Source organism: Camelina sativa, chromosome 9, assembly GCF_000633955.1.
Source record: "Camelina sativa cultivar DH55 chromosome 9, Cs, whole genome shotgun sequence".
In the NCBI taxonomy this organism is placed as follows: Eukaryota; Viridiplantae; Streptophyta; class Magnoliopsida; order Brassicales; family Brassicaceae; genus Camelina; species Camelina sativa.
In genome coordinates this window covers 11,123,225-11,146,806 of record NC_025693.1, presented here as the reverse complement: position 1 = coordinate 11,146,806, position 23,582 = coordinate 11,123,225, and the positions used below count along the sequence as shown (strand labels likewise).

The window sequence follows — 23,582 nt, the reverse complement described above, 5'->3', positions numbered from 1 at the left end:
GAGCTAAAATCTCATAACACCCTTTCTATCAAAACAAATTATCAAAACTCCCTCAATGGTAAAAGGACAATATTACCCTTAATGAAGATTGTTTTAGGTTAAATATAATTAAATAAGTAATTGTTTAACGAAAATCACAGTAGCTTAGTGGTTGTGAGCTCCATGCGCACGCGCGCACACCCAGGATTCGAATCCCACTATGCGCGGTACAACTGGTACAACTAGGGTGCAACTGGTACAACTAGGGGATATATGGTACAACTATGCGAGGTGCAACTGGTACAACTATGGTGCAACTGGTACAAATGGTCAACATGAAGGGGTATTTTTAAAAAGAGATATGGAAAAAGGGGCATTTTTGAGAATGCCCCTACAAAATATATGTTTTAAAAGATGCCAAACAACCACTACAAAAAAAAACATAAAAATCAGAATCCGATGAAACATATAAAATTGTCAAAAGTTGTCTTTGCTCATTTGCTTGTAAAATAAAAAATCATCAAATAAAAATATGATCATGTTTAACCAAGAGAATAAAATTGAATAACAATCACCACTAAAAAAAACAAATAAACACAATTATTAATAATGCTTTACCAATTTGATTTTTTTGCTTGCTTCATCAAATTGTTCGTCCAATGTGTTTTTGATATACAAAAAACATCCATGGTCCATGGCAGGTACACCTAAAACACAATCAAACTGTACAAAATGAGTAAAATTTTTGATTTGATTCAACAAAAAAAATATTTAAAATTATGGCTGCATAAAAATTAATCATGCAAAGCACCAAAGCATATGGATAGTACATCAACATGAAAAAATCAAAATCATACAATAGTAAAGTTGATTCATTAGAACCAAAATAATACAAAAGAAAAATTATACTCTCAAAACTATATGTTTAGCTAAATGAATACGGCTTTTACTGTTTTGGCTGAGCCTCTATATATATATAGCTTAGAATGAAAATTGTCATAATTATCTTTACAATTTTAATATTTTTTAAAATAGTAATTTTCTTTAAACGAAATATTCGTAATATATTCTAATATTTATCTTCCATTTTTTTAAAGAGAGATATTGCATAAAAATATTAGATTTCGATTAAGTAAAACAAATTTCGTTTTTTTTTTAATTTTCGTTTTTTAATTTTTTTTAAAAAAAATTAGATTAGAAAAGGGTAAAAAGGTCCAGTTTGAAATCTCATTAATGGCAAATTAGTAATCTTAAGTCTGAGGATGAATGTGGTGCGTTTCAGCAACCTAAATAGAGAGAAAAAGCTACTCCGAAATATTTTTAAGGGTATTTTTCATTAAGGGCAAAGGAGGTCAAATTTTGTGTGATTGGCTGTAAGCCCTCTCGACTTCTCCTTTAATATATTATATAGTGTTGTATACTATAAATGAATAATTATTTGAAATATATCAATTTTGACTTGTTATGAAAGAACTTAAATAAGTGTTTCCTTATACTTTTAAGATCACTTTGTAAGTAATAACCAAGTTAGGATGACAAAGTTATATAATTAATAGTTATTAACATATGAATGCATTAAAAACTCGTAATTATAGGTTAATTAAGTTTAATCAACTATAAAACTAAAAATAATAATTTGACGGTTTGGTAAACTAATGAAATTGAAAAAACCCAAAAGTACAACTATGTGTGAACACTAAGTATGAACACACATATATTGCATACGTGACAATACAACCCTATTTTTTCACAAACAAATCTAGTATTTCCTTCTTCGTTTCATTTTTCATCCACTCATTCTCTTCTCTCTTCTCAATTTTGACATTTGCTCTCTCTCTCATCTCATTCTCGATCTCGATCTCTATCTCTAATTTCTCTTCTCAAAACATGGAGCAATTTGAGGCAGATCCATACTATGCTTATCAGAAGAGGGAGAGGAAGTTAGACGAGTGGCGAACAGCCATAGCCGATGGTGATTTAGGCATGCCTTTAATATGCCTATGTGGTGAAAAAGTTGTTGAAGAGATCCCTCAACTAATACAGAGAAAAATAGATGGTTTAATTGCCTTAAGTATGAGGTAAGTCAAATAAGATTAATGTGTGTTCATATTAAACACGTTAATGAATGAATGTGTGTTCGTTGATATATTCTGCAGGATGATGGCTTACACAAGCAAAAAATTTGGGTTGATGCCATTAAAGAAGAGACCAGCAGCTTAAGGAAGGATGTTGATAAGCATGGGAGAGATTGAGAAAATTTTAACCCCATCATAATCAAATCTATTAATTGAAGTTGCATTAAGGATAAGACGGATGAGATTGCCAAATTGAAGGAGGTGGGGGTGTGTCTTTATAGTCGAGTCGATGTCCTTGAAAATTATATTTTGATGGAATATCTTCGTCATGAGACCTCTATCTGCGTTGGTTGTTTTGAAATTGTTTCTTAAGGCTCACCTTATCTATGTGTTGTAGACTCCCCTATCTTCTTTTGGTTTTAGACAAGACTATCTTCCTTTGGTTGTAGACAAGACTATCTTCCTTTCTTTTCTGTGAATTCTCTGTGTTAAACATATTTTTTATATAAGTTTGGTTCGATTCGGATAACCGAATGGATATCGGTTCCGTTCGGTTAATAACCGGTATCCATGGATAGTTAAAACACTATCCAATCGGTTATTTCTCACTAACCAAAACCGAACCGGAACCGAGATTTTGGTTCAGTTTATTTTCCCAGGACTACGTAAAACTTTATCAAGAAATCAAAATTTCAAGGGTTAGATGCGTTAAAATATGATCAACTTATTGACATGTGTCACAATTATGTTAGTTTTTCATTTTAAAACATCAAACTTTATATAACATTTTTTCTTTTGTATATGTTTAATCAGTTTTTTTTTGTTTTCTGTATAATTTCCATTTTAATATATGGTTACTAAAAGGTAATAATTGCAATTATTTTCTTATCAGAATTAGTAATTTACTATATTATTTAATGTTATATATTTTCAAAAAATAGTAATAATAATCCTTATATTATTGAGACTTTTAGTCTGTTGTATAATTTCATTTCATTTACACATGACAAAATATTGAATATTGATAGACTTAAAACATATCGCGGTCATATAGGTTACTAACTTAAAAAATTTTATTTGTTGTATATTTTCATTTTAGTTTTGTTAAAACTTTATAGAAAGACTTGACACATGTCAAGATTATATGAGTTACTAATTTTGAAAATTAAGCTTTATTTTTTTTTTGGTAGAACGGAGGGAGTTAGACTCCGAACTTTATTATGTTCTAAACGACGACCACGTTTCACTTGCTATTGGTTGGGTTATGGATACAAATCTAAAATAATCTAAATTTTTGGTTCCGATAACCCTTACAGTTTGTATCTTAACATAAACCTGAACGACAGCTTACAGTAAATGACACCCAACTATCATGTACACCCAACTATAATGTAAATGACTGTATCCACATTAATAATATCCATATGGATACATTAACATCACTATTTCGATCTATATAATATGCACCAGCGGCTATCTACGTGGATATAATATGTGACCTGATAGACTAAGACATGCATCCACGTTTAAAAATCCACATGAATTATGATCTGTTACTCTCCATAATATAATACATGTGGATACGAAAGCATGGATACTAAAATGAATACAACGAATGATCTTTGTCAAGGAAGTAAACTCAACGTAGGAAGTAGTTAATACTAAAGTTTCTGCCCTTCAAGGAAGTAAACTCTACGAACAACCGTGGTTATTGTCACATGATAGACTAATACAATCATCCACGTTTAAATATCCACATGAATTATGTTCTTTAACTCTCCACATTTGTAATATCCACATGGATTACAACATGTTTGTGTTTCCGCATAATATAATTCATGTGGAAACTAGAGCGTGGATACTAAAGTTAATGCGACGTATGATCTTTGTCAAGGAAGTAACTCAACGACGTATGCTCTTTTTAATTGTAATCCACATATTTAGTATCCAAGTGGACAGACTATTTTACTTTCAATTTCCCAACAAACCATACCAAGGTGGGTACTAACCTTTCTTCTCGATTACAATCCAATAGAGTACCCCACAAAAATCCGTTAATGACTACCCAAAATAAAACCATATCCATTAAAACAAGATGGAATGGATACCTAATGTATTTTCTAAGATAGCAATCAAAGCAACAGTGTTCCAAATTACATCCACAAAAAACAGCAAATCTGGACACTTCCAATTGACTACTATCCGCTCCTAATCCGGTTAGCTTCACCCCAAGAATAACCCAAAAAACAGTGCTCTCCCACACTACCGACAAACTGTCTACCTTCATCCTCATGGCAACGGGTTCGAACAACTTGTTCGATTGTGTCCCGTCTCTTTGCACCTACCACAACGATTCACTTTTGTTTTCCCAAGTCCATTACTCTGCAAACAACATAACATATCCAGAAAACATGGCACGTTACACAAATGTTTATGTGGATACCAACACTACATATTTAAAAAAGGATTTATCACATATTAAGCCCACTTACACGAAATTCACCAATAGAAGGAATCCTACTCTCTTTTGGACGCCCAACGGGACGTCGCGCCTTAGGAGGGTATAAAACACGGTTCTTTATTTCAACAGGAACTTCAGCATCACAAATTTCAGGATTAATTATCCCTTCGTAAGTCCTTCTCCATGTTTCTGTCTTGTAACAGTCACCCACCAAAGTCCCATAAGGGATCCCTTGCGTATCAGCTGCTATCAATGCATGCCCGCATGGTATTTTCAGCCTATCGTACTGCTTACAAGAACACTGCTTCATATCAAGCAATACATGATGCTTACCATTCAATAAACCAACCACTTCATAACTCCAACTAGATAGACTGCCTACTTTGCTACCACGAACACCATCCACGTTCTTCTGCATCTGTTTATCTACCTCCGGCGTAGTCAACCCTCTATGCTTTTCAGCTTTCTTGCGCCTCGCACTAAACCACCTACTTAACATCGCACGAATGTACTTAAGTAGTTCAATAATATGACAGGATCTACCCTTGCCTAACACATTGTTTAAAGACTCTGCAATGTTGGATGTCATCAAATTGTAACGGTTCCCTTGGAAATAAGCCCTACTCCAATGAGCTGCTCCAATTTTATCCAGGAAAGCAGCACATTTGACGTTTTTAGCTTTAATTTGTCTATAGATGTCTTGGTAACCAGTTACCTTATAGGCAAACGCTGCATTCGTCACAAGTTTTGCTAGTCCTTTACTATGAAACTTCGCATTAACATTCCGGGCTAGATGTACTATGCAAGCTCCATGATGTGACAAAGGAAACACCCTCTTCTTCGCTGTGTATATTGACGGGCACCTATCTGAAATTATGGTTAGGCTCTTACTATCAGCAACGATTCGTTCTAATTTCTCAAAAAACCAAGTCCATGAGTCTTCGTTCTCACTGTCCACAACAGCAAAAGCAAGCGGAAACACCTGGAAATTAGCATCTTGTCCACTCGCGGTCAAAAGAACTCCATTATACTTCCCATTCAAATGAGTCCCATCCACAACAATAACACGCCTAAGCTTCTTAAAACCTTCTATGGAAGCCCCAAAAGCCAAAAACATATACAAAAACCTTTCTCTACCATCTTCAACCACTTCAGTTTTAATATCGGTTATAGTACCAGGATTCGCTTCTTTTAAAACATGGAGATAACAGGGAAGATCCTCGTAAGACTCATCATCAGGACCAAATATTCCTTCCAAAGCCTTCCCCTTTGCCCTATGACATTTGCGGTACGACGCATTGACCCTCAGTTCTTCTAATACCATCTGCTGGAGATCCAAAGGTGCTGGTCCCTTAGTAGGATCACTGAACTTCGATTTGTACACTGCTGCAATCACCTTCGAGGTCGCTTTCTTTAGGTAATTGGCCCTAGTCTCTATTGGGCATGTGTGTTGTAGATTAGCTTTCCTGATCACATAGTACCCGGATTCTTTCATTTCACAAGCTAGTACCCTCCAGTCACACCTATCTCCAGAACAACTAACTACAAACGACTCTTTCTTGGTCGTCGTCTGCGTGAAGTGAAACCTGTTCTTGATGGCGTATATAGCTAAAGCTATCTGGCAATCCTCTTTATTTGCAAACACCTTACCCTTATAGATACCTTTCCCATCATCCTCATAATCAAGATCCGGTATTTCAGAACTAACATAATCTGTGTCGTCAAACAGAGGAGGAATTTCAAACTCCTCGTCATCTATATCTTCTAGCCTGCGACCATCCAGTGCAGTTGCAACTCCCTGACCACGACCACCTGTCCACGTGGTTACATCAACATATTCGCCATCAACTACTCCGACCTGTTCCAGACCACCAGTTGTCCTCACTTTATTCTCCTCTTTTAAAGGAACAGCTCCGTTAACTAAGACAGTGTGATCAAAACAGGAGTTTGTGTTACACATAATCTCCACCACGTTCACCCGACCAAACTGATCGCCAATGAAATTCCCCCAAAACTCTTTATCATAGCTCCTTGGGCTCACAGCTACATCTGTTAAAACAGATGTAAACAGTTCTTCTTCTTCGTCTACATCTTCAAAACTATCTTCTAATCTGTCAATTTTTTCAACACAACCTAATTGTGTACTTGTCATCCCACGACCAACCCCATCTTCTACACCCTTACTGCCCTTCATCTTTCCCTCTATTTCTGCCAACTCAGCCATATATTCTTCATCAACCTGGCTTGTTTCAAAAGCAAATGGCTTCGAACCGGCTGTTGAGGCTTCCCCTATAAACCCTTCTTCACTACCGCTGTTACTAAGCCCAAACGAACAACCCAAACTACGTCTCTTCCGACATTCCTCTCTGCAATCGGAATCCTCAGCGTCGTTACCCATTCCTCTCTTCTTAACCTCCTCAAATGTTACAAATAAATTCAACCCACAGTTCTGACTAAGCATCTGAATATAATACTGAAGTCCTAAATTCGTTGTCACAACCACCGGAGGCGTCCTCACCCCCGTCGTCAAATCCATAAACGTTGGTATGCAGTAACTCAGATTAGCCTTCTTCTCCACCAAACCGAATTCACCAACGACAAAAACTTCTAACTCTCCTAACGTTGTGGTCGAAGACAGTGGAACTACACGCGAGAGAAGTTTATTGTCAACTTTGAATCCCCAAACGCCGTCGTCAGAACAGCTCCAGCTACCGGATATTACCACACAGAAACTCGGATCTTCACCCTGCATTACAAATCAAAGGAAGATATCACACCCATCCACGAACATCAAACAGAGTTGCATTTATACGACTCTATCCACAAAACATAAACCCTACCTGCACAGCCATGTTTCGTTCACGGGGACACAAACCCTACATTCAACTTATGTCTCTTATCCACAAACAATCGACAAATCTAACAAGGTGAACACATCCAACGGTGGAGAACAAAGAGAGGTAACTAAGGTAACTTTTAAGAAGAGAAAGAGAGGTAAATTGTTTGTAAGGACAAAATTGTAAAAGTAAAGTGGACACATAAGGGAAAAACTTGGGAAAGTATAGGGAGAGTGGAAAGTGGGTGTGGGTGACACAACTCACACCCAAAGTGGGTGTGGGTGTCATTTTCCCTTGTATTTTTATAATGCCTAATAAACATATGTTTTTCTCTTCCGATATATCTGATCACTAAATTTAAAGGGTAAATTTTTATATAAGGTTTTGGATATTGTGACACATTTAAAGGTATCTAATTTTCATATTAAAATTTTTAATATAACTATATTCAGTTAATAGTAATTACTTAATTTTTTAGAGAAAATCTTCAAGATATAAGATCATGAGCATGTACAAGTTTAGAGAACTGGCCTCCAATATTTTTCAAGAGGTCGTAACTTCCTGTCTCCACTACAGTTCCATCTGCGATCACCGTAATACAATCCAAGTTTTTCAGTGTGTTGAGGCGGTGGGCCACTACTACAGTAGTCATCTTCCGGCTAGCCATGATCTTAGCTAGAGCGTCCTGAACTTCATGCTCTGAGTTAGAGTCTAAGGAGCTCGTAACCTCATCAAGTAGGAGTATTATAGGATTTCTCAAAAAGGCTCTAGCAATAGCTATTCTCTGTTTTTGACCACCAGAAAGTTGTATTCCTCTTTCTCCGCATTCAGTTTCATATCCTTTCTCCATTGCCCTTTAGTAGAAGAAAAGAAAAAGCATAAAGAGAATTGAAAAAAAAAAAAGGTAAAAGATAATATACCTAAAAGTATGGAAAAATATTATTGTTAAATCTTTCAGTTACGATCATTAGTTTTGAACTCTAATAGACTGTAAAGAAACCTATAAATCAAACTACTAGCCAAACCGTTAGGAGGATGCAAATAATACTTTTTTTACTAGTAAAAATAGAATCATACTTACGAGATGAAATCGTGAGCATTGGCGGCTTGAGCAGCGCCGACCACCTCATCCTCGGTCGCTTCGGGTCGTCCGAGTATAATATTTTCTCGGATACTTCCAGAGTAAATAACTGGCTCTTGGGTAACTAAAGCAGTATGTTTTCTATACCATTTTATATCTATATCTTTCAAATCCACACTGTCTATTTTCACACAACCTATTTCCACATCATAGAAGCGTTGAATCAAAGCTATCACTGTTGATTTACCGCATCCTGATGTACCAACCAATCCAATGCTTGTCCCAGGCTTGATGTCCAAGGAAAATTTTTGAAGCACCGTAATTTTAGGCCGGTTAGGGTAAGCGAAATCAATATTTTTCATTTCTATTCCCCCTATTATTGTCTCAATATTTGCTCCATGGTTTATGTTTTCCTTCATGTAGCATTAATTAATCAATAATATACGACGAATATATAGTTCCAAGAAACTATGTTCAACATATACAAGATGAAAAAAGATGTTTGTAACTTACTTGAGATGAACGACGGTCAAGGATACGGAAAACAGAAGAAATGGCGGCAGAGCCCTTGGCAAGGTCAGAAGTCATGCTTCCTGCTTCCGCAATAACTTTACCGGTGCTTACTAAAACAAAGAACGTTTTGAATACATCCCCAGCTGAGATTTCCCCCTTTTGAACCAACACTCCTCCATACCAAAAGTCTAATGCCCATGTGAAGAAGGTTAGGCATTGTGCTGACCCCATCCCAAAGCCTGCGAGCCATGTTGCCTTCTTACCCTTTCTTTTCGCATCATATTGAGCCTTATCAAATATTTCTATGATCTTCTTCGTGGACCCTAAGGATGTAACAATTTTGTGGTTGTATATAGCTTCTGATGCAATCTGTGAGCTACGGTTTTGTGCATAGTCATAATTGTAGGAAATATTGGAGAGCAAAACTTTTCTGGTGTAGAAGCAGAGGATAGAGAGAGGCTGAACAGCGATCATGACCAACGCGAGTTTCCAAGAAAGTAGAAGACCTATGATCATCGCAATTGTCACACCTGAAATGGTCTGGACAAGCAACGATATTCTGTCGGCTACTAAGGACTTCACAATGGACGCTTCATTACTAAGCCTTGAAGAAAGCGCACCACTAAAGTTCTCTTCCATATCAAACCAGGCAGGTTCAAAGGTAAAGATTTTTTCGAGCATTTTCAAGCGAAGCCTTTGCATTAGCCTTTCACCCATTTTGGAAAAACTATAATGCTGAAGGAGATTAAGGGAGATGGAGAGAAAAGTGAGGGAAGTGAAGATTATGGAGTAAATGCGTATCTTATCCTCCATTTCTTGTGAGTTATTTGCAAAAAATGCAGAGATCATACCGCCAATGGTTAAGGCGTAAACCGGTTGGATTGCACCAAATGTTGCAGCTGATATGCAACCGACAAGAGAAGACTTCCACTCAGGAGAAACCATTGGAATAAGTCTAGTGAATGAAGTAGAAGGGATATTATCATCGACTTTGATTGTGTGAATGCTCTCCAATGATATAGGAGAAACAATGAGATCAGGAGATGACCTTATGCTTAGCCTACTAATACTGTTCTTAGTAGTCCAATATTGTCCTATCTCTGGATTTTTATTACCATCGCTAAGATCTTGTCGTTGTTCATGGCTCAATTGCATTTGAAGTTTTACGAGTTTTGCATAATGGTTGTTCTTCATCATCAAATCTTCATGCGAACCTAGTTCTTTAACAGAACCATTTTCTAACATGGCAATGATATTCGCTCCTCTAATTGTTGAAAGCTTATGCGCTACCACCTGTTACACGATAGAAGCATACTATTACAGAAATAATTAAATAGATACACATATATGAGCTTGAGAAAAGTTTGATTTACCAGTGTGGTTCGTCCCATGGCTACTTGATCAAGTGCGTTTTGAATCAGTGTCTCAGATTCACCATCTAATGCACTTGTTGCTTCATCTAGAAGTAAAATCACTGGGTTCCTAATAATTGCCCGTGCAATTGCAATTCGTTGTTTCTGACCTCCTGATAAAAGTGCCCCGCGATCACCCACCTGTTTTCATGTCAACGTTATAACCAACCAAATATACAAATTTATAATCATGTAAAAGAAATCCACACTCTCAAATACATACATGGGTATCATAACCATTCGGTAAGTGTGTAATAAACCCATGAGCATTTGCAGTCTTTGCAGCTGAAATAACTTCATCCATTGATGCATTATCTTTCCCAAACATTATATTTTCCCTTATGGACGTTCCAAATAAAGCATGATCTTGACTCACGACACCAATGTGTCCTCTCAACCATTTTAACTGAAGAGTCTTTATGTCAAACCCATCGATCCTCACAAACCCCTCACATGGATCATAAAACCTTTGCATCAATGCAATCACTGTCGATTTACCACTTCCACTAGCTCCCATTAGAGCTATGCTTTCTCCAACATCAGCTGTGATAGTGAAGTTCTTGAGAACTACGGATTTTGGACGAGAAGGATATATGAAGGTTACATGCTCAAACTCAAGTCTGCCCTTCATTTTCACCTCTGGAATGAATCCTTTTGTTGTATCCTCACCATCTATCTCTGAAATTCTATCAATCCTTGAACATATTCGAGCTGCGGCAACTGATGCCTCCGAAAAATATCTTATTTCAGTCAGTGCCGTCCCTAGAGAGCTACACCATTTATACATTTACAAAAATTATTTATTATTTCATGCAATCTAGAGACTATGCAAGGATTCACTTAATTACTTACATGCCACTCAAGACAAAGGAGATTCCAGCCGCATAAATGCGGCCACCGGTTTCTTGTTTGTGCATCACTAATCTGCTTCCGTACCAAGCAAGAAAAGCCCAAATGGTGAATGAAATCCCTGAGCTTCCCACTGCTAAACCTTTGGCAAGACCTTGCTTTAACCCAAGCTTCTTATGCCTTTCCAAGACCTTTGAATATTTCTTGATGATTTGAGTCTCGGCCGTGAACGAAAGAATGGTCTTGATGGAGCTTAGAGCCTGTTCTATAATGGAGTTTGCTTTCGTGTGTTCTTTGAAAGATTTCTTTGATAAATTAACAAGATATTTTCCATAGATCAACCCTGGGATTAGAAGAAGAGCAAGTGTTGGCATGGCCACAATGGTCAATCTCCACGAAAAGTATGCCGAAAACACAAGGCCAGTGATAAAAACTGATGTGTGCATCAAGAATATGGGCACCTGAGATGGCAATAAAATGGTAATTTTTAAAGGCGTGAATACATTTTTTTCCTAGAATTAAGACAAATAATGCTAAGAAAAACCCTTTAATTTTTGTTTCATATCTTTTTTTTTATGGGTTAGGTAATTAGTCCCTCTAACTTCATCCACACACAATATTTATGCATCTGTGGCTGTCAGAAAGATTATATTTCATAAGTAAACCCTCTATATATTATAAGATTCGTTGTGTTTTGGAACGTTTATTACACAAATTGTATATTAGAACATATATATATATATATATATATATATATATATATGTGTGTGTGTGTTTTTTTAATGGCATTTTAAGATATTATAAGCAACCACTATCACAAACTTGATAAGTTTTTTTTTAGTTTTCTATACCCGCTCATACAGCAGATCAAAATATTTGGTCAAAATGTGAACCTTTTCACTAAGAAGTTGTTGGATGAGAGAAGTATCAGTTGAAATGGTGTGTATTATTTCAGAAGTGGAAGCATCTGAATCGAAGAACGAAACTTCTTGTCGGAGAACAGCTTCAAGATATGTTCGACGAATCTTTACAACTTGTCTCTCGCTTGTTTTGCTCCAACAGTACCCCTCTGCACCAATAAAAACCCTCCATACATTTAACATCATTTTAATGCATATTTCACTTGTAAAACAATTAGAAACTATATGACATTACCCATAAATGCCACTCCCAAGATTGCCAGTCCCAGGTATACGAAGTATAAACTGCACTGTATAGAAAAACTTTGTTAATGCTTTGATCGAGTTTAAGAACTCCGATCGCACAAGAATACATTTTTATTGTCAACATATATTAATATATTAAAAACAGCGGATTTGCTAATTAAACTAAAAGAAAAGAGTATACATAAATAAAATCAGGAAAATAATTTGACAACTATATATGATCAAAACAACTAACTTTTACTTTCATAGAACTTGGCCAAAGCTACAAAAGTTCTACAAATACCACTAAAAAGTACATCATAACACTAATAAAGTGCTATAAAAGGTTATTCAATAGCACTGTCTTTGCACTATAATAGGTTCATCTACCATAACACTGAAAAAATGCTACTATATGTAGTGGAACTATAGTAGCTGGGGTTGTTATAGGGTTTATATAAATGCTATCAAATCGATATAGTTGCATTTTTAGTGAGCTATCAATGACCAAATTTTCTGTACTGCTACCAGATAATTACTAAATTTTTTTCACAAAAAATAGTTATTCAGAAAGATATGTTTCCTACGATTTTCGAGTCGTAGGAAAGCAAGGGTTTTCATATTATTTATAAACAATAAAAGGAAAGTACTATAGTCTATATCTTTCTTTAACATTAAAATGGGAGATAAAATGGGTTTGTATTTTGTATCATTGTGTTATCATTCTTTTTTTTTTGTCAATCCATTGTGTCATCATTAATCAAGAACAATTGATGTATATCACTTAATCAAGGATACATGATTACAAAAAACTTCTTATAATGAAAAAAATATATATACATGAGAGGATTAGAATAATTATTTTTCATTCATTTATATTCCTTATTTTTATTTAATAAATTAGTTCTAGAATAAATATAAGAAATATTAACATTAAAAAAAATAAATTAATAAGAAATATAATGATTCGAGTAGAGTCAATTCAACCCGTTTGTTCTTCTTGGTTGCGATGTGGACTCTCCATCAATGTTTATGTTAGATGTGTGATAGTTGTAAAGGAAACCGAATGAAAAGATATCTAACCTTTTGAATCTCATCCTTGAAAGTTGTGGAATTAGGATTGTGTTGACCATAACCCAAAGTATTCATGATCCTGCTTGCAAATACTAATGACACATTCGTGGACATTCCATCTCCAATGGCTCCCAAAGTACCAAGTACCATCAGAACTATATCTATCCAATCTGCAAACCGAAACATTATGTGTGTGGTACTACTCGATTTAGATGATATTGATCCGCGGGTTTTCTCTCGAGATCTCATTTTATTTCTTATTTTGTCTTTGTTTTTCTTGATATTTATTTTAACCTTCGATGAGAAGAGTATTCATTAACTTATAAGAAGAAGAGTGAGGCCAGTGATGGTTGAAGTGTTATGCATCCAAAATGGAATGGTTGGAGGAACTTTTTGCTTTTTTATGCTTTAACAATTTAATATTATGCCTTATGCTTATGGTTGTTGAAAATTCTATTTCATCACATGTGGTTTTTCATTTTGGTGACCGACTGACCACATAATCCTCCCTCTTTTTGTTTACTTTATTATATGGCCAATCAACAACCATGCCTAAAAGAGAGACTGATATTTTATATTTTTGTTTACTTTATTACTTTATTACATACCACTTACTTCGACAATCATATATATTATTTTGAAAAACACGTGATGCAATAGCATTTGATTTTGCGAGTATTACAAAACATGTAACGCGAGCTTTAGCAAGGCCCCATGAATGGCCTAAGTACTGAACAGTCCTTCATAAGATATGTCAGGTAATCAATCAAATGCAGATAGTGTCATTCCAACTAGCGACACCACAGTCGAACGGAGTGGCTCGGGCGATTGCGAGGAGTAGTGTTGCACGTGATGGTAGGTTGAATACTTACTTAGCCTTGGGTGGTCCTGCTTGGTTACATGAGTAGATTGAGCGAGATGGCCGTGCTTAGAATCGTTGTACCGAGATTACGTTTCTTTGTGTTCGGGTTTTGGTTTGTTTCGTTTCTTTGTTGAACTTTTACCTTTTATTGAATTGCAGACGATTAAAAAAAAAACATGTAGATTAACAATATTTTCATTTATATTAATATATACTATTAAAGTAGAAGTATTCATAATTTTTTATATTTTTTTTCAAATAAAAAGTAATATCAAATGTTATTTGTTTTATACTATCTTAAATTTTTTTCATTAAAGGATGTAATTTAAATTTTAAACTAATTAAATATTTTAAATAATTATTAGTTTTCAAAAAAACTCACTTTCGCTCTCAAATTAATTATGGATGAAAATCAGTAACAAATTTTATAAAGATTGTTAACCAATTAGAACTTAAAGGACTAGGATTTAATATCTAACTATTAGGGCTGGGCACGGGACGGGTACCCTTGAATTTTCTCATACCCTTGATCCGACCCGACCCTAACGGGTAATAGAAAAAAATTACTCGTACTAGATCCTTAAATAACGGGTATCCGAAAAAACGGGTACCCGGTAAAAAATTGTTGACCCTTTAAATACCCGACCTTTTATTATTACCCGGAAAAACGAGTACCCGAGAAAAAATTTGTCAATAATCGTAATAATAATTTCATATTCCGAAATCCAAAAAAAAAAAGAAAAAATTCATAAATTTATGCAACATATAGTTCCAAAAATTATAAAATTACAAACTTTGAAAATAATATAATAATATTAATTCAGTTGGCTAAGTTGAACTTAGGCTTTAACTTTAACTCTATAAATTAATAATAAATAATAATAATAATACAAAATATTAACGGATATTTACGGGTCGGGTAACAAAACGGGTATAGGGACGAGTAACGGGACAGGTATTGAAAACTAGTTTTATGAATTAGTAACTCACATATCATATCAATTCAAAACTAATTATGATATGTGAGTTTGGATTTATAAAGAAAAATTATGGTTTAGGTTTGGGTTTATAAATTAAAGGGGGGAGGGGTAGAGTTTAGATTTTATAATTAAACAAAACTATATGTCGGGTTTAAGTTGACAAATGAGAATTAAAGTTGAGATTTTTCAATTAAAATAGATTATTACATTGGTTTAAGTTGAAAATGAGAATTATAGTTTAAATTTTATAACTAAATAAAATTACATATTGGTTTGAGTTTATAGAGGAGAATTAAAGTTTAGATTTTATAACTAAATGAGACTATGTGTCGGTTTGAATTTACTTAAATTAATATATATCAATTTTTTTGTTAATGATATTTTAAAATATTTAATATATATATTATTTTATATGACACGGCATCATTTGATTGGTTTAAATAAGAGCGGTGAATGAACGGGTTCACCCGTTGGGGTGAACCCAAATACCATTCGTTGTGATTCAAATTTTTTTAAACAAAGATACTCAAACAATCTTCACAATCTAAGATAACGTTTTTGGAGTAGAGAACTAATGAACTTAAGCAAGATCTCATGGTTTTATATAAGGGAAGGTTGCTTGGCGTGCAAGCTAAGGAATGGGTAAAGGTTATCCCTATCTAATCCACACTTCAGCATATCATTGCCAAATCAATGTTTATACTTGTCCACAAAAGCAGCCCATGTGGCTTAATCTTTGTAACATCCTGAACCCAAAATACGTTTGGTTGTCGACGAAAAGGAGGATGTCGATCGACACCACTATTTTGGTGTTCGTTCAGTTTAATTGATTTGGATTTGATACCCCTAGTTTCTTTCCTTAAAACTCGACCTAGCCACTCTCTTTTTCCCTAATGTATTTTTGTCGCTTCTAGAGAAAAAAAAAGGAGAGTTGGCTTGTTGTTCTTCCAGAAGGCTAAGGAGAGGCTTGGGTGAGGCTTGAGGAGCATGAGGGTTGGGTTTTTGGTATTTTTAAGGAAAGGAGAGGAAATCAGTAGCTCTTGGGGGCGAAAAGGAGTCACTATTTTTGTGGGATTACTTGTTCTTTTCCATAAATCAATCCAAATAAGAAGTGAGTACGTGACACTAGCTTATCTGAACTTGATGAAATGATTAGATTCTTTGCTTGAGTGTGTAGGTTGTTTTGGGGATTGGATCAAATGTTCTTTGTGTGTGTTTCCTTGCTTTTGTAAGTTATCAAATTCGTGCAAAGAGGGATCAATGCCAGAAGAGGAGATGCTCGATTTTAGGGTTCTGTAGAGCCAGTGTCAATCGAAAGTAAGAGTATGTCGGTCGATACCATCAGTACTGAGCTGACTATCGACACCAAGTCCCCATGGGAGCTGTTGGCTTCTTGTTTTGCCTGGTTTGGTTGTTGTTTGGTTTTATTGAGTGTATTGAAAAACCAAATAAACCGAACCAATTAATCTAGAAAACCGAATGCTCAGGACCAATCACATGGACTCATGGGCTTTTGTAAGAAAATATATTAGCACCAATCGGTGTCAGTACCACACCGATCAGTTTCAACCTAAAAACTAAACGATGACAATATACAATAATATTAAAAATATAAGATCAAATCATGCAAACAGGTAAAAAAGAATAATAGAATATTTAGTTATTTTAGCTTTCAAATCTATAGTATATTATCTTAAATATTTAATTCAATATATAAAAATATTAATTAGGAATTTCAGTTTCTGATTTTTAATTTATATCTAAATGGTAAAAATCTATACTATGAAATGAGCTAATTCTCTCCATATGGATGCCACGTCAGCACATAATAAACTAATACGTGGCAAAATATAATTTTGTCAAAAAAACTAAAAATTTTTGAAGAGCCGGTCCATCTTCTTTTGTGTTAAAGGGTGTAGGAAGGTGATTTAACACCACCTGGTTAGCCCGAAGTAAACGACCACATACTGGATTAGTAAAACTAAGCAAGACCCCGTCCATCAAGATATTCAGCTTGGAAGTCTTCATGACGACTGGCCGAGCTAGATGTAAACTTGGAGGGCAAGGTGAGAATCAAAGAAGAATATACAAGGGATATTCATTGCTTGCTGAGAGAAGACAGCTTTCCTTAGCCGAATAAGGAAATTACACATATTTGGGGGAAAATTCCTGAAATATCCTAGACTCCAACAAAGGAAGGCTCCGAGACGACTCTTTTTTGGCATTCAAGAGCCCTAGACTCGACAACAACTAGAAAGTCCTAGCTTTTCCCTTACTAAAGTTAGCAATTCTTGTATATAAACTGTCAGATCTAACTCTTGAATCAATAAAAATCTCTTTTCACTTATTGAGCTTGTGTTAACCGCTTGGTTTACAGTCCGTGCGGGATATCCTTGCACAGTTGGCGCCGCCAGTGAGGACTCTTACACAAGAGTTCTACGTTATTTCACTCTACTACTAAAGAAAAGACACAGGAAGAATCACAATGGATGGACTCTGCCCGACAAAAAAACGGCCCCAAACCTCCCAGGGGGACAGACGACACCATCCTCAGAGTCGCCAAACACTGGTGAAGTCCGAAACAGCGTACCAGAGAGGAGCTCGGAGCCTTACAAGCAACACGAGATAGGAACTTGAGTGTTGAGGACAAGATTTATAGAAGATGTGTTGCCAAAGGAAAAAATAAAAGGATTAGTAGAACTTTGTCATGGAGCAGCCTATAGGGGTCATTTTGCTATATTGAAGACAATTACAAAGATTCTTCAAGCTGGTTTGTGGTGGCCAACAATGTTCAAGGACACCCAAGAGATTATCTCTAAGTGTGATTCATGTCAAAGAAAAGGAAACATTAGCAGAAAGAATGAAATGCCTCAAACTCCTATTCTTAAGGTTGAAGTGTTTGATGTATGGGGTATTGACTTCATCGGACTATTCTCTTCTTCCTATGGTGATAACTACATACTTGTGGCTGTTGATTATGTCTCTAAATTGGTGGAAGCCATAGCTAGTCCTACTAATGATGCAAAGGTTGAAGTTGTGTAAGACAATCATATTTCCAAGGTTTGGTATTCCAAGAGTGGTCATAAGTGATGGAGGAAGACAATTTATTAACAAGGTCTTTGAGAATCTTCTCAAGAAGTATGAAGTGGAGCATAAGGTTGCTACACCTTACCATCCCCAAACTAGTGGTCAAGTTGAAGTTTCCAACAGGGAAATCAAGGCAATTCTTGAGAAAACAGTAGGTATCACAAGGAAGGATTGGACAAATACGTTGGATGATGCTCTATGGGCCTATAGAACTGCCTATAAGACACCAACTCGAACCACTCAATTCAACCTTCTCTATGGGAAGTCTTGTAATTTGCCAGTTGAGTTAGAGTATAAGGCAATGTGGGCAGTCAAGCTTCTAAACTCTAATATCAAGAATGCTGCTGAAATATTCTTGGCCCAATTGAATGAGCTTGAAGAGATCCTCCTTGAACCTTATGAGAGCTCAAAGATTTACAAGGAGAGGACCAAGGCATTCCATGACAAAGAATACTTCCAAGGGTTTTCAAAGAAGGAGATATAGTCTTGCTGTTCAACTCCCGGTTGAGGCTGTTCCCGGGAAAGCTCAAGTGTCGTTGGTCGGGACTGTTTAAGATCAAAGAAGTTCGACCTTATGGAGCCTTGGTGTTGCTGAACAAGGCTGGGAAAGAGTATGTGGTTAATGGTCAGAGATTGAAGCACTACTTGACTAATGACTTCGTCGAGGAAGGAACAACTGTTTCTCTCTCGGAACCTCCAGATGCCTAAACGGTGCAGTAAGGTCAAGCTTAGTTACGTAAGACAAATGCACTTGGGAGACATTCCCATGGTATCCTTATGTATATATTTTCTAAAATTCAGTTAATTTGAATGTTTTAAGTATTATGTTCATGAATTTTTAAACCTCAGAAGGTTTTGGAGACTTTTGTGGGTTTGTTCTAGAACAGATGGAGTAAACGGTGTTGTGAATCGGTCAATAAGTGGTTGTGTGAAATCTTTGGTGCATGCCTTCGGCCAAATGAAACCGATGGAGTATTACAGACTTAGGTCAGGACTTACATGCGGCCAGGTGCTACGGTCAAACGCCCACTGTGTGGACACTTCGGTCTGGCGCTTCGGTGAATCAATGGCCGAAGGTGATATCGCAGTCCTTGGGTCAGGAGTGATATGTGGCCAGGAGAATCGATTAGGAGATGGCCGCGTGACACCATCGGTCCAACTGATGTGATCCTCCTAAGCAATCGACGCTCTAAGGTTGGTAGACTGATAATCCTAGAACTTCGATCGCTCGCGAAGATGGATGATAAGGCGTGAGATAAACTCAAAAATCCTTATGCCCCAAACTCTCTTAAAATAAACCAAACAAAGCAAGGCGGTGGAACTTTAGATAGAAGCTTCGTGGAGACAGATGACAAGGCGTGAGACGAATCCCGAAAATCCTTGTGCCCTAGACTCTATTGTAACGACTCTTCAATCCTCAGCTAGTGAGTGAAAACGTCAAGTGCGGCGGACTCACACTATATACCGAAAACTCTTTGATGTAACCCACCAAGAAGAAAGAACAAGTTCCAAACGAACAAAGGAGTTTACCACTCTCAAATAAAAGATAAAAGATTTCTTGTTTGATTGATGTTTCTCAAATGAGATTACATGTGCTTATATAGGTATAAAAAAATTTGGTAACAAAGCCAAGTATTTCTTGAAACTAAAAAGACAACAAAAATAGTAAGTTGAATGAAGACCCAACTCTTGGTGCATGTTTCCTTCCCAAGGTGAGTTGAACTCTATTTTCGTCATTCCTCTTTGACCACAAAATAAAGTGACTATTTTAGGTTTTCTTGGGCTTGTATTAGGCTCAAAGTGGGCTGGACTTGATAGATATCATCCACAATAGAATTTCTCATGTTAACTTTGCTCCAAATATTTTTGAATATTAACTGAACAGCTCCAGCGAGCTGTTTGGTCCTTGCCCTTGTCAATGGTCCAACGGGTACAAGCATAGCATCCTCAGGAAGAAGCTCCGCTTCCACTTGATCATCCTCATTGCTTCCCCTTATCATATCATGCCCCTCCTCTTCAAAAGTATTTGTCCTCAAATCCGGACCATCTACAACAAATGGAGCCAAATCACAAACATTAAAAATGGAACTCACTTTGTACTTACTTTGCAAATCGAGCTTGTAAGCATTGTCACTGATTTTCGTCAGGACTTTGAATGGACCATCGACCCTTGGCATTAGTTTAGACTCTCTTTAAGCTGGGAAACGTTCCTTTCTCAAGTGTATCCACACTAGATCTCCCACTTCGAAAATCAGCTATCATCTTCTTTTGTTTTCTTGCTTCTCATACTGCTTTGTCCTTACTTCAATATTGAGTCGTGCTTTCTCATGAATCTGCTTGACAAGTTCAGCTTTATTTTTCCCATGCATAGTAACTCTTTCACTCAAAGGTAAAGGAATAAGATCCAAAGGCATTAAAGGATTAAAACCATAAACAATTTGGAAAGAGGAATACTTAGCAGCAGAATGAACTGAATGATTATATGCAAACTCAACATGAGGCAAACAATCTTCCCAAGATTTGATGTTCTTCTTAATGATAGCACGCAAAAGTGTAGACAAAGTTCTATTCACTACTTCATTTTGTCCATCAGTTTGAGGATGACAAGTAGTTGAAAACAACAACTTAGTCCCTAACTTAGACCACAAAGTTCTCCAGAAATAGCTTAAGAACTTAGTATCTCTATCATAAACAATAGTTCTAGGCATGCCATTGAATCAAACAACTTCTCTAAAGAACAAATCAGCAACGTTTGAAGAATCATCAGTTTTCTGACATGGAATGAAATGTGTCATCTTAGAAAATCTATCAACAACCACAAAGACAGAATCTCTACCTCTCTTGGTTCTAGGCAGTCCTAGCAAAAAATCCATTGAAAGATCAGTCCAAGGTTCAGTATGAATGGTTAAAGGAGTATACAAACCATGGGGTTGTACTTTAGAGTTGGCCTACTCCAAGTGACACACCTTCCACAAATCCTTTCCACATCACTCTTCATATGCGGCCAGTAGAAGTGATCCTGCATAACACTAAGCATTTTGGCAACTCCAAAATGTCCCATTAATCCTCCTCCATGAGCTTCTCTGACAAGCAAATCTCTCTAAGAACAAATAGGCACACAAAAACGATTTTCATAGAATAGAAAATCCTTTATGCTGAAAGTATTTTCCATGAGCAAACTTTTCACAAGCTTGGAAATCTTCTTTGAACTCATAATCAGTATCATACATCTCCTTAAGTTGTTCAAAGCCTAACAACTTAGCATCAAGAGTAGAAATGAGCGCATACCGTCTTGACAAAGCATCGACAACAACGTTGTCTTTACGTTGTTTGTATTCAATGACATATGGAAATGGCTCTATGAACTCAACCCATCAAGCATGGCGCTTATTTAGCTTTTGTTGACCTCTCAAGTGCTTTAGAGACTCATGATCTGTGTGAATCACAAACTCCTTCGGCCAAAGATAGTGTTGCCAAGTTTGTAGAGCTTTAACCAAGGCGTACAACTCCTTGTTATAAGTTGGAAAATTCAGGTTTGCTCCTCCAATTTTCTCACTGAAATAAGCAATTGGTCTCTTATCTTGCATCAACACAGCTCCAATTCCTACACCAGAAGAACCACATTCAATTTCAAAAGTTTTCTTAATATCTGGTAACAAAAGAAGAGGTGCAAAAGTTAGTTTTTGTTTCAAGAGTTGAAATGCTTCTTCTTGTGTTGTCTCCCATTTAAATCCAACATCTTTCTTGATAACCTCTGTGAGAGGAGCAGCAATGGTGCTGAAATCGTTCACAAATCTCCGGTAGAAGCTGACAAGACCATGGAAACTCATGACTTCACTAACCGTCTTTGGACTAGGCCACTCTCGAATTCCCTTTACCTTCACCTCGTCGACCTTAATGTCCTGTGCACTCACAACAAATCCTAGAAAACCAAGGTTATTTGTGCAAAAATTGCATTTCTTGAAATTGGCAAACAATTGCTCCCTCCTAAGAACATCTAAAACAATTTTCAAATGCTCTACATGGTCATCTAGGCTTCGACTGTATATCAAGATGTCATCAAAATACAAAACCACAAAAACTCCTATGAATGCTCTCAAGACATGATTCATTAACCTCATAAAAGTACTAGGTGCATATCCACAAGCCATTCATATAATCCATGTTTAGTCTTAAATGCAGTTTTCAACTCATCACCCTCCTTTATACAAATTTGGTGATATCCACTCTTAAGATCAATTTTAGAAAACACACATGACCCATTAACTCATCTAGCATGTCATCTAAATGAGGGGTAGGGTGGCGATACTTTACAGTGATATTGTTGATGGCCCTACAATCCACGCACATTCTCCAACTACCATCCTTTTTGGGCACAAGTAACATCGGCAAAACATATGGGCTCATGCTTTCCCTAATGTATTCATTTTTCATGAGCTCACTGACTTGTTTCTGCAGCTCCTTTGTCTCCACAGGATTGGTTCTATAGGCTGGCCTATTAGGAAGTGAAGCTCCTGGGACAAAGTCTATTTGATATTCAATTCCCCGAATTGGTGGCAAACCATCTGGATTTTCTTCTCGAAAAACATCGACATAGTCATGGAAAAGAGAAAGAATACTGCTCAGAAGTTCCAGCTCAAGATTAGTCAAACTCATGAGAGTTTCCTTGTACATAAGCACAATTATAGGTTGATTCAAAAACAAAGCTCTATTAATGTCACTTTCTCTCACAAAAAAGTTAGATTTTCTCACGGGATTTCTCTCAAAGGCCTTTGGCTGGGTTTTTCTCAAACTCTCACTCTCTTCTTTATGGTATTTAGTGTTTATGTGTTCACTCACATTTTTTTCCATGTTGTAGATGATCTTTGTAGACCTCTTGTGGTGTTATTGGAACTAGCGTGATCCTCTTCCCTTTGTGCTCAAAAGAATGTTTGTTGGTGTAGTCATTATGATTAACCTTGCGATCAAACTTCCATGGCCTTCCCAAAGAATGTGACTTGCTTCCATGGGCAATATATCACACAACACTTCATGTTCATACTTTCCAATGGACAAGGGAATCAACACTTGCTGGTTAACCTTCATATTCCTTTGGTTATTCAACCACTGAAGATTATATGGCATGGGATGCTTCTTTGTATCCAACATCAGATTCTCCACCAAAATAGTGCTTGCAACATTAGTGCAGCTTCCTCCATCAATGATAAGGCTGCACACTTCATTTTTC

The 23,582-nt window shown here is 36.4% G+C and overlaps 1 protein-coding gene across 1 annotated transcript; it reads right to left on the bottom strand.

Moving 5' to 3' along the window:
- LOC104715189 (putative ABC transporter B family member 8) lies at positions 7,840-13,697 on the bottom strand. The gene is made up of 9 exons (XM_010432623.2): positions 13,436-13,697; positions 12,363-12,417; positions 12,101-12,276; positions 11,211-11,668; positions 10,582-11,128; positions 10,320-10,499; positions 8,947-10,239; positions 8,434-8,846; positions 7,840-8,206 (listed from the first exon to the last, which is right to left on the bottom strand). Exons 1-9 carry the CDS (start codon positions 13,673-13,675, stop codon positions 7,840-7,842), a joined length of 3,729 nt encoding a protein of 1,242 aa, XP_010430925.1. The 5' UTR covers positions 13,676-13,697.

What these genes read in the sequence shown, in the direction of transcription:
- LOC104715189 (XM_010432623.2), bottom strand. Translation starts at nt 13,675, where the DNA reads ATGAGATCTCGAGAGAAAACCCGCGGATCAATATCATCTAAATCGAGT. An exon ending in TCAAGGATGAGATTCAAAAG is followed by an intron (nt 12,418 to 13,435) that starts GTTAGATATCTT and finishes TTTTCTATACAG; the next exon opens with TGCAGTTTATACTTCGTATA. An exon ending in CTTGGGAGTGGCATTTATGG is followed by an intron (nt 12,277 to 12,362) that starts GTAATGTCATAT and finishes TTATTGGTGCAG; the next exon opens with AGGGGTACTGTTGGAGCAAA.